We start from the raw sequence: 12,953 nt of genomic DNA on the forward strand, positions 1-12,953 counted from the left end.
CAACACTTTGAACAACCATGTTACATTTCCTTATGTATTTTTTGAAGGGTAAATGGATATAAATTTTGTATTTAAATAATCTCTAAACATTGGGGAGAACAGAAAAAGGCATTTATAAAAATTACAATCAACTTCATAGAAGAATATAATTAAAACAATCTTCCCCAAAATATCAATAAAATTTTATTTCCCTAATTATACACAATCATCAGCCTAATTATATCTACAACCAAGTTACGTTTTCTTATGTATTTTGTGAAGAGTAACTGGATACAAATTTTGTATTTAAACAATCTCTAGACAGAGGATATAACAGAAAAAGGGCATTTATAAAAAATGACAATTTTCACTCAAGATTATAATTAAAACAATCTTCCCTAAAATATTCATAAAAATTTATTTCCCTAATTATAAACAATCATCAACCCGTAGAAAGACAGGACAAAACATAACTTATTGAAACTGGTTCTTAATTAGTAGTTGTAACAAGCTGATATTAAATTGGAAACAGAAAGTTCTCTTTTTTGCAGTGCAGCTTTCATTTGCAGTTGGAAAGCAGTTCAGATTATTTTGCCGATCCTGATTTGATAACATTGTAAATATCGTTATAAGCTGCCTTAAGTGCTTCAACAAAGCCAGCTCCATCTCTGTTTGGTGGATATGAAGTAACAACGGCACCAAGGTCATTATTCGTGATACCGTACCTAGAAGAAAAAGAACATGGAGATATGACAATTAAGCCTCAGATTTGAGTTGTCCAAAAGTTTTCTGCTTTTATACTATATCTACAGACTAACTTTTTACAATATTACCCCCTACTCATCGACAGTTTTTTTTTTTTTTTTTTTTTTTTTTTTTTTTTTTTTTTATTTTTTTTTTTTTTTTTTTTTTTTTTTATATATAAAATCATTAAGCGGATAGGCTGGTACTTATAGCTTATTGCTACATTTAAAAATGTCTTAGTTCAAACTAGTCACAAAACGATGGTAATGTCGACACGTTTTTCTTTTTACACAAAATTTGTTCATAATTATAAACAAATTTATGTATTTGTTTATATATATATATATATCAAACAGTTCGTGGTAACGAACTGTAGTAAGGAGCGACCCGGCTCAATAGTAAGCAAAACTCTTAAAAATGGAATTTTGATACCAATACCTACATCAAAAGAATCGAATTTTAATGCTGATTTTAAATATATAAGTTTCATCAAGTTTAGTCTAACCCATCAAAAGTTACGAGCCTGAGAAAAATTTGCGTTATTTTAGAAAATAGGGTGAAACGCCCCCTAGAAGTCATAGAATCTTAACGAAAATCACACCATCAGATTCAGCGTATTAGAGAACCCTACTGTAGAAGTTTCAAGCTCCTATCTACAAAAATGTGGAATTTTATATTTTTTGCCAGAAGGCAGATCACGGATGCGTGTTTATTTGTTTTTTGTTTTTTTTCCCCTGGGGTGATCGTATCGACCCAGTTGTCCTAGAATGTTGCAAGAGGGCTCATTCTAACGGAAATGAAAAGTTCTAGTGCCCTTTTTAAGTGACCAAAAAAATTGGAGGGCACCTTGGCCCCCTCCCACGCTAATTATTTTACCAAAGTCAACGGATCAAAATTCTGATATAGCTATTTTATTCAGCGTAGTCGAAAAACCTTATAACTATGTCTTTGGGGACGACTTACTCCTCCACAGTCCCCATGGGAGGGGGAACAAGTTACAAACTTTGACCAATGCTTACATATAGTAATGGTTATTGGGAAGTGTACAGGCGTTTTCAGGAGGATTTTTTTTTTGGTTGGGGGAGGGGTTGAGAAGAGGGGGATATGCTGGGGGAACTTTCCATCGATAATTTGTCATGGGGGAAGAAAATCTCCATGAAGGGAGCGCAGGATTTACTAGCATTATTTAAAAACACAATGAAAAAATAAATATGAAAAAGTTCTTTCAGCTGGAAGTAAGGAACAGCATTAAAACTTAAAACAAACAGAAATTATTACCCATTTGAGGGGCTCACCTCCTCCTAATACCTCGCTCTTTATGTTAAAGTATTTTTAGTAATTTCAACTATTTATTCTACGGCTTTTGTGATTCTGGGGTCATTCTTAATGAATTGGGACAAAATTTAAGCTTTAGTGTAAAGAGCATCTGACAAGGGAGCGAACCCCCTCATATATGTAATAAAAATATGAGAATACAAAAGTTCTTTACGTAAGCTAATTTATAAGTTACGTAAATCTTTTACTAATAAAAATATTCGTAAAAAATTAAAGGTTCTAGTTGCCTTTTTAATTAACCAAAAAATCGGAGGACAACTAGGCTTCCTCCCCTGCTCTTTTTTTCTCAAAATCATTCGATCAAAATTATGAGAAAGCCATTTAGCCAAAAAAAAATAAATGCAAATTTCGTTTTAATTATTCCTCTGCGGAGAGCCAAAATCAAAACATGCATTGATTCAAAAACGTTCAGAAATTAAATATAAAAAAAAAACAAGTTTTTTTAACTGAAAGTAAGGAGCGACATTAAAACTTAAAACGAACAGAAATTACTTCGTATATGAAAGAGGCTGCTTCCTCATCAACGCCCCGCTCTTTACGCTAAAGTTTTTTACTGTTTTAAAAAGAAGAATTGAGAGACAGAGTCAAACTTTAGCGTAAAGAGCGGGGCGTTGATGAGGAAGCAGCCTCTTTCATATACGAAGTAATTTCTGTTCGTTTTAAGTTTTAATGTCGCTCCTTACTTTCAGTTAAAAAAAACTTGTTTTTTTATTTAATTTATCTTAAGCCACAGATTGGAGCTAGTTTAAGGATTTTCATTCATATGGTAATCCGGAATGACTTTGCAGACCTATCTTTCTGTTCTTCCAAACTTTTTTTTAACTGTGAAAAAACACCCTGGGCCTTAGCTATTCTACTTTTAACATCTTCACTGCTCCCACAATCTTTACTAATAATACTACCAAGGTAACTGAAGCTCCCAACCTGATCAATCTTTTCGTTACCTAATGTCACCTGTTCATCTTCACTTATTCCTAGCCTTAGTGACTTAGTCTTCTTAACATTAATTTCAAGCCTATTTTAGCACCCTGAACTAGTAAAACCTCTAAAAATTCATTCATTTTGCTCACACTTTCATCTAATATGCTTAAATCATCAGCATAATCTAAGTCCAGGAGCGTTCTTCCTCCCCATTTGATTCCATGGTCTCCAATTGCCTTTCCTGTGCTCCTTAAGACGAAGTCCATCAAAATGATCCATATAAAGGGGGATAGAACACAACCCTGCTTAACTCCTGATTTAATACAAAACCAGTTGCTAACCTCATTTCCTACCTTAACCGCAGCAATATTATTCTCGTACATAGCGCAAATCACTTTAATGTATTTTTCAGGTATACCAACGATAAGACCTTTGTTCTAACGCTGTTCTATCAACAGAATCGAAAGCTTGCTCATAATCGGTAAAACTGAGGACCAAAGGTGTTTGACAACGAAGGGACTTCTCAATTATTAACCTAAGAGTGAAAAAATGGTCGACACATCCTCACAGGGCTTCCACTTCTAGGGAGATTACCCTATTTCAGGGAGAAACTACTTCTTTTAGGGACACTTATTTTGAATCTAGGGACAAAGGGAAATCTGGGGTAAAGTAAGGATTTTCAGGGAAATCTGGGGTAAAGTAGGGATTTTCAGTGAAACTTCGATTTTTTCAAGCAAAAGGCTGGAAAATTCTCAAAAATTGCGTATGCTCAGTTAAAAAAAAAAAATCTTATGTAGGAATACTGGCATATGTTGTTGTATTTGCCGAAGTTTCAAAAAGTTGAACCCTGGAATGTTATTTAGGTAGCCTAGTAATGGCTTTGACTGGTGCAAACTGCCGACATAAGGGAGTATAGGCTAGGCAATGCTAAAATTGTAGAATAGAAGCAAGTGACCTAGGCTTTGCTCGCCTTAAAGATGTGGAAACGAATCTTATCCTTATTCTATGCACAGTAGGGATCAGAAATGGAATTCTAGTTTAGCTACTTTTTGCGGTCTTAGAAAGGAGTAAGGTCAGGAAAATGAAACTTTCATGGATGGGTCTACGGACTAAAGTATGTCCCTGGAAGGTATTTTGAAGTACCTATCTCCACTCCTCTCTTTAGAGGGCAGTTATTTTTGGTGAGTTTTAAAAATTTTGTGTTACAAAAGTGAAACCTTGTAAAACAGATCTTCTGCCTAAATGAAGTACCAGAAAACTTCAAGATAGCAAAAAGTAGGTGAACTAGAGTTTTATCTCACAAGATTTATCCAACGTTTACACCAACATCAGTTTATGTTACATGTGACATCTGTCTCAAGCTGATGTTGACACAGGGAGGTGATCTGAGGAGGTCAGGAACACAAGATTTTTTCCATCTTGCGAAAGATGTGCAACTTTCATTTAGTTTAGTAGTAATTCAAAATGAATTGTCACTAAGTCAAGGTAGATTATGATTTTAATCCATGTCCTAAAAAGATTTCAGAATTTCAAAACAATTTAAAATGAATTTTCACTAAGTCCAGCAAGATTACGATTTTGGTCTCTATCCTCAAAAAGAAACCAGAGTTTTTTATTTAATATGGGGATGATTCAAAATTTAACTGTCATTAGGTCAAGTGAGATTGAAATCAAAGTCGAGGTTGAAGTCATAGTTTCACTTGACTAATGATGATTCAATTTTGAACTACCAAAATATTAAATGAAACTCGGGTGTCTTTTTGAAAATAGAGATTAAAATCGTAATCTTCCTTGATATAGTCACAATTCATTTTTGAATCATCGCCACCCTAACTGAAACTGTGGCATCTTGCGGAAGATCAGAAAATCTTTTCTTTCTGATTGACCTTAGGTTGACAGGCACAAGGTCAGCAAACAATAAGTTCACAGTGCTAAAATTTCTAGTTAAATAATTCTGCTACTTGAAAGAAAATAACTGATTTTGTGACTACAGCAGTTTTAAATAAATCATAAGGATGTGAATTTAATTAGAAAGTAAGAAAATATTACTTAAACCATGAAAATAAAATTTTGTACTTGATAACTGGCAGGCAGTGATGTTTTATTCAGACACAAAATGACATTCTCCATTGCTTAGCTCAAAGACCAAAGCAGGAAGTACCAAATACAGAGCTGGACTAAAATACAGAGCAAGTACACAAGAAATATACAGAAGTTGAAAGACTTGTTTCTAGCAAGTATGGTCCTGATCCAAGACGGTTTCAAGTTTGAAGACGAAATTTATGGCATTTTGATCTTGGTTGAACCAAGCAATGCAAGAAACGTGAAGCCAAAATCTCTAAGGCCACTATTTGCGAGATTTCCTGATCTAGCAGAAAAATGTTGCGTCCAAAAAACGGACATAGAATGGAGATCTTAGGCAATGACTGATGTCACTGAGCTTCATTTTGGAGATGCCTAAGTTGAACACCTGTCAGTTGAGCAGTAGTGGATGAAGATATTTAGTCTGAAGACTCGCAGCGGTGAAATCAATTACCTGGAATTGCTGAAGTGCATATCGCTGATCTTTTCATTACACTTTAGTAATGTACCAGCTGAGCGTTTGTTTAGTCTACTGAAATTAATCAAAAAGGACATCCGAAGTAGTATGAAGAATGTCACACTAGTCTCACTTATTCGAGTCAATTATTGATTGGAAAACGAAGATAAAACTTCATCAACTCTCAGTATACCGAAAGCTGTCACTGGCATCAAGACGAAACAAATGCTAGTGCTTCAGATGACACTTAATTGAACTTTTTATGCGTCCTCGGTAGTGTAAGAGATTTCATGTACATTATTATTTGAAGTAAAAAATAATGCTTTGATAATGTGCTATGTTTCTCGTGTGGATTGTATGGAAACCTAAGGCAAAATATCTCTTTTTTCTAGGGAGAAAACAGACCTAAAGACAAGGAACTTTAGAGAAGATTGATATAAAAATAGGGATAATCAATATCGAAAAGTGGAAGCCCTGATCCTCTACCTTTTCTAAAACCGCATTGTTCTTCCCTTAAAACTTTGTCTACAGCATGTCTCAGTCTAAAAAGTATCATATTACTCAGTAATTTGCTACCAACAGAGACCAGAGCTCGATAATTACGACACTCACTCTTGTCACCTTTCTTATGCAGTGGTTTAATTAAGGTTTTCCTAAAATCATTGGGTACTTCCCCCTTTTCAAAAATCATGTTCATAATCTTCAGTAGCTTATTCCTAACCTCAGAGCCACCATATTTAAGAAACTCATTAATCATACTATCAGCACCTGGGGCCTTATTATTTTTTAATCCTTTTAGTACTGTCGCTAATTCTTCCTCACTAAACAAATCTTCCTTCACATCCAAGGTATCACAAACTTTTTCATTTTCATCTATATCTTTTCCTGCAACTGTATCTCGCTTTAGCACATTCTCAAAATATTCCACCCATATTTCTTTAACTTTTTCCTTCTCACTAATTGTGGTCCCATTTCTATCTTTAACTGGGACTAGTCCGGATTGGCTACTCCCTTTCAATTTATTAACATGCCAGTATAATATTTTACTATTATGCCGTCTAGCCGCATCTTCCAGATCCTCAGCAATTTTATCCATCTTCACATCTCCTTAGTTCATATTTTAATGCTTTCTCCACTTTCTTTACATTCCTTTTGTTTTCATACGACCTATCACTCAGATAATTCTTATACAAACCCCTTCTACTCTCTATTAAACCTAAAGCTTTTTCACTAATATTCCTACTTGCAGTCTTAGCACTCTTCCCTAGGACACCGTCAGCAACTTCACAAATTGTTTTTCTGAAATTATTCCATCCATCTTCCACATTGTCAAATTTTGAACCCTCCAGTTTAGTACTCAACTGTTCCTGGAATTTTTTTTCTCAAATTTTCATCCTGAAGTCTACCAACATCATAACTTTCCGGGAGGGAGTTACCCTTCCTAAATTTCAGCTTTAAATTAACCTTAGACACTACTAGATGATGATCTTTACTTTTAACATCAATAACGGCACTCCTATACACCCTAGTATCTTGTATTGATCCTGCTAGTCTTCTTTTTACAATAACATAATCAATAAGGTTTACTGTCTTACCATCACGTGAATACCATGTCAACTTATGGACCATTTTGTCACCAAACACCGTATTGGTTATAACTAGGTTGTTATACCTCAAAAATTGCAAAAGCCTATAGCCATTACGGTTTTCTTTTCCTACACCAAATTTACCTAGGCTAGGATACCATCTATCCCTATTTCTACCAACCTGGGCATTAAAATCTCCTAGCAAAAACACCATATTTCTACCCGGTACCCTGTCTATTTGCTCCTGTAACTGTAAATAAAATTCATCTGAGTCACTAGTATCTCCATCAGTTGGTTCACTGGGGGCATTTACTACTATAACTGATACCCTGAACTTTTATACTCATAAAATGCAATTAGTATTCTATTATTAATACCTTCCCAGCCTAAACAAGACTTAGCAGCTTCCTTATTCATCATGAGCCCTACTCCCTGTCTATGTACCCCATCCTTCCTTCCTGAGTAAACATATTCTATGTCACCTAATTTCATGCTTCCTACCCCTGGGATATGAGTTTCTGAAACTCCTAATACATCCAGTTCAAACCGTCTGAATTCATCAGTCAAAATGTCGATACGATAGTCATTTTTTAACGTTGTAACATTCCAAGTTCCAATTTTCATGTTCTTTAAATCTTTGAAATTATTTTGGCCTCAAGAAAAGCAGTGATCTCGGATACCAGTGCAGGATGGGGACCAATATATCTTCTCAAGTCTACACCGAAGCGCTTAAGCCGGCTTAGAACCGGACAGCAAGAAGTCCCTGGGACCTCCAGTAAGTTGGAGGCTTTGTGCAATCCTGGGCCCATCTTGGTCACACTATGGTTTTCAGCACTTGACGATGCTCTTCTATCAACAAGAGATCGAAATCCTGCACAGACAGTCCCAAGCCTATTACCTCCAACTCATTATGTATTCATGCCTACAAATATTATGCTACTACAGGGAGGCAGCCCATAGTAGATAAATTAACTAGGAAGAGATTTTTCAGCCCAAAAACGCCCATCAAAACAAACCAAGCCCAGAAAAATATCCAATAATGAGAATCCTGTACGAGTGCTGTGTTGTGTACTAGGCTATAGTTTCCTCGAGGGGCGCCACTCCTCAAGTGGGAAAAATTGACCGCAAGTTTCCCAGTCTTGCAGGTACCCCGAAAGGGTCGAGGCAGCCCTTTACAGAGGCCGTTGTCCATAAATCTGGATCTTACGCCCTGCCGCAGTTGTCCTCCTATAGAGGATCCTCCCACGATGGTGTTCTGCTTCACCATGCAATTTAACCCATTACTGGGAGAAGGTTTGTAACTCATCTGACGTGTGAACACGGCAGTGGGCCCTGTTGAGTGTACATTTGAGGGGCCTTCTTCCTCCTCCACCTGTAATTATGACCCCCAGGGGAGGGTTTCCCAGTTTCTATTATGGACCCCACTGGGACAAGGTCCTACTTGGTCTAAGCCTCCTATGGAGCTACTCTACCTATCTGTAGGGCATTCCCCTATCTGATGTCCTCTACCAAAACCTAGCATGATTATCTAATAATTAACTAACTAATGCAACTAATAAATAGTTGCAGTAAATTGCAACTTTACTTTAATTTAGACTATAAAGTAAAGGACAAAAATAACATATACAAGCTCTGTTGTCCTCTGCTAAAACCTAGCATGCAAACTAATAATTAACTAACTATTGCAATTAATTAATAATTGTAATAAAGTACAACTTTCCTTTTAATTTATACCCTAAAATAAAGAAAACACAAAAAAGCTCTATTTTCCTCTACCAAAACCTAGCATGTTAACTAATAATTAACTAATAAATGGCCCATTTGGCCTGATTGCAACACCTCACAAGCCAAACCTTATAGAAAACACCTTTAAGAATGTAAATTAAGAAGGAAACTTATTAGAAACCCTGCTAGTACTGCAAAAGTAGACCTAAGTAGCCAATTTAGCCTGTTCGAAACATCTCACAAGCCAACACCCTATAGAAAACACCTTTGAGAATTTAAATGAATAAGAAAACTTTTTAGAAACTCTGCTGGTACTGAAAAAGTAGACCTAAGTAGCCAGTTTAGCCTGTTTGAAACATCTCACAAGCCAAAACCCTATAAAAAACACCTTTGAGAATTTAAATGAATAAGAAAACTTATTAGAAACTCTGCTAATACTGCAAAAGTAGACCTAAGTAGCCAATTTAGCCTGTTTGAAACATCTCACAAGCCAACGCCCTATAGAAAACACCTTTAAGAATTTAAATGAAGAAGAAAACTTATTAGAAACCCTGCTAATAATGCAAAAGTAGACCTAAGTAGCCAATTTAGCCTGTTTGAAACATCTCACAAGGCAAAACCCTACAGAAAACACCTTTGAGAATTTAAATGAATAAGAAAACTTATTAGAAACCCTGCTAGTACTGCAAAAGTAGACCTAAGTAGCCAATTTAGCCTGTTTGAAACATCTCACAAGCCAACGCCCTATAGAGAACACCTTTAAGAATTTAAATGAAGAAGAAAAATTATTAGAAACCCTGCTAATACTGCAAAAGTAGACCTAAGTGGCCAATTTAGCATGTTCGAAACATCTCACAAGCCAACACTCTATAGAAAAGACCTTTGAGAATTTAAATGAAGAAGAAAACTTATTAGAGACTCTGCTAATACTGCAAAAGTAGATCTAAGTAGCCAATTTAGCCTGTTTGAAACATCCCACAAGCCAACACCCTATAGGAAACACCTTTGAGAATTTAAATGAATAAGAAAACTTATTAGAAACTCTGCTAATACTGCGAAAGTCGACCTAAGTAGCCAATTTAGCCTGTTTGAAACATCTCACAAGCCAACACCCTATAGAAAACACCTTTGAGAATTTAAATCAAGAAGAAAATTTATTACAAACTCTGCTAATACTGCAAAAGTAGACCTAAGTAGCCAATTTAGCCTGTTTGAAGCAACTCACAAGCCAACACCCTATAGAAAACACCTTTGAGAATTTAAATGAAGAAGAAAACTTATTAGAAACTCTGCTAATACTGCAAAAGTAGACCTAAGTAGCCAATTTAGCCTGTTTGAAACATCTCACAAGCCAACACCCTATAGAAAACACCTTTGAGAATTTAAATGAATAAGAAAACTTATTAGAAACTCTGCTAATACTGCAAAAGTAGACCTAAGTAGCCAATTTAGCCTGTTTGAAACATCTCACAAGCCAACATCCTATAGAAAACACCTTTGAGGATTTAAATGAATAAGAAAACTTATTAGAAATATGCAACATTACTAATTTCCATGTGATGAAATTCTGAGCAAAATCAAAGTGCCTTTCAATCTTGTATCCGATTGTACTGTACTGCCACAAATTGACAAGAGTAGCTCAATTGAACTCACATCCTGTTTGGCACAAATAAATCACACACTGAATCAAGTGCTGCTCTTCTTTGACGTGTTTGTGAAGTCACAGGTTGAAAACTCAGGTTGAAAACAGGTTGAAAACTACTATATATATACATATATATATATATATATATATATATATATATATATATATATATATATATATATATATATATATATATATATATATATATATATATAGGCTTTTTGATAAAGTTGATAAGCCAGAGGTAGTAAAGGAAGCGATAAAAAAGACTTAAATCTGTAAAGAAAGATAAATAGCCTAAGTGAAATCACTACCGTACAATAGCTTGAGATCAAATCCTATGTTATCTAAAGGCGAGTCTCATCACCATTGTAGTACAGGAATGTTAAATAATTAATAAAATCAAAGACATTATGACTGAAGGGCTGGCTACTAAGGCAAGATAATACTATTTACTACGTAGATACATTCCTTATTTGACGAGTTTATAGCAGCGAATATGTGTGAGGACCAAAATTCAAGAAAACACAGACAACAATTTGTCTGAATGTAAAATAGCTGAGCAAAGAGTCAGGCCAATAACAAGGGAAGATTGATTGAATTCGGCATCATGACCCTATATGTGCCATTCATAATAAGCTTGACAGTTTTTGGATTATGTCAATACTATGAAGAAAAATAAAGAGAATCTGATGGAGACTCTGATAATGACACCCACAAGTCAGATGGGGAAAATAACGATTCTTCTTCTAGAAACATCAAAAACAAGAAGAATAATAGGGAGTTTTTTCCGCAAAACAGTGGCAATCTAATTTGAATGAATATTTCGCTTCTATATCCAAGGGTCGTTCTCAGCCAAACATAAATATATAGAAGAAGAAAAACTTACAACAACATACGACCAATAAAGCCGATATCCAATTGCCGGTAAAAATATGAGCGAATACTCATTTTCCACTCTTATAGATTCAGGTGCATCTGAAAATGTAATGAATATCTCAGGCTCTAAAAATAAGGTTTAAATGGAATCGTGTCATCAATAGAACTGGCTTTAAAGCACCTTTTCCTGTACAATTTCCTATCTGGTAACCAGAGCGAGTATTGTATGAGTAAAACAAGGCTGCTGTTCTACAGCTAAATGACTATGATGTCTATTTTACATTGAATATTTGAGCTAAGCATTGGCTAACGCTTTCCAATTTCACTGATCACTGATTATTTTTAATTTCTGCCGTTTAAGCATTAGATTGATGTCACCATTGCCAGCCACAACCAAAAAAAATAATTTTTAACGAACATTTTTATTAGTAAAAAATATACGTAACTTAAGAATTAACTTACGTAACAAACTTTTATATTCTTATATTTTTTATTATGTATATGAAGGGGTTTGTCCCCTCGTTAATACCTCGCTCTTTACACTAAATCTTAAGTTTCGTCCCAATTCTTTAAGAATGACCCCTGAATCAGAAAGGCCGTAGAATAAATAGTTGAAATTACTAAAAATACTTTAGCATATAGAGCAAGGTATTTATCTCCTCCTAAATACCTCGCTCTTTATGCTAAAGTATTTTTAGAACCCCTCATATGCGTAATAATCTCTGTTCGTTTTAAGTTTTCATGCTACTCCTTACTTTCAGTTGAAAAAACTTTTTCATGTTTATTTTTTCATAGTCTTTTTTTTATATTAATGCTAGAAAATCCCCGCGCCCATTTCATTGAATTTCTCTTCCCCCATGACATATTCCTCCAAGGTAAGATCCTCCCACATAGCCTCCTCTCCTCAACCCCACCCCCAAATCAAAAAATCCCCCTGAAAACGTCTTTACGCTTCCTAATGACCATTACTGTATGCAAACACTAGACAAAGTTTGTAACTTGCAGCCCCTCCCCCAGAGACTGTGGGGGAGTGAGTCATTCGAAAGACATAGTTATTATGGTTTTCGACTATGCAGAACAAAATGGCTATCTCAAAATTTTGATCCGTTGACTTTGGGAAAAAAATGAGCGTGGGAGGGGGCCTAGGTGCCCTCCAATTTTTTTGGTCACTTAAAAACGGCACTAGAACTTTTCATATCCGTTAGAATCAGCCCTCTTGCGAGTTCCTAGGACCACTTTGGTCGATACGATGACCCCTGGAAAAAAAAAAAACGAAAACAAACAAATAAACACGCACCCGTGATCTGTCTTCTGGCAAAAAATACAAAATTCCACATTTTTGTAGATAGGAGCTTGAAATTTTTGCTCTAGGGTTCTCTGATACGCTGAATGCGATGGTGTGATATCGTTAAGATTCTTTGACTTTTAGGGGGTGTTTCCCCCTATTTTCCAAAATAAGGCAAATTTTCTCAGGCTCGTAACTTTTGATGACAAAGATTAAATTTGATGAAACTTATATATTTAGAATCAGCATGAAAATTCGATTCTTTTGATGTATCTTTTAGCATCAAAATTCCGTTTTTTAGAGTTTCGTTTACTA

At 35.2% G+C, this 12,953-nt stretch overlaps 1 protein-coding gene across 2 annotated transcripts in view; it reads right to left on the reverse strand.

The window, feature by feature from the left end:
- Positions 1-234: 234 nt before the first annotated feature.
- LOC136030487 (carnitine O-palmitoyltransferase 2, mitochondrial-like) overlaps positions 235-12,953 on the reverse strand; it is a 106,405-nt gene continuing 93,686 nt past the window's right edge. The window contains exons 12-13 of one of the 2 annotated variants that reach the window (XM_065709506.1): positions 519-704; positions 347-470 (exon numbers count right to left, since the gene is read on the reverse strand). In XM_065709506.1, coding sequence (XP_065565578.1) covers positions 566-704 — 139 coding nt within the window. In that variant the 3' untranslated portion in view covers positions 347-470; positions 519-565. Of the gene's footprint in view, positions 705-12,953 lie in introns of both variants that reach the window. The other variant, XM_065709504.1, reaches the window with a different exon arrangement.

Source organism: Artemia franciscana, chromosome 8 (genome assembly GCF_032884065.1).
Source record: "Artemia franciscana chromosome 8, ASM3288406v1, whole genome shotgun sequence".
Lineage (NCBI taxonomy): Eukaryota > Metazoa > Arthropoda > Branchiopoda > Anostraca > Artemiidae > Artemia > Artemia franciscana.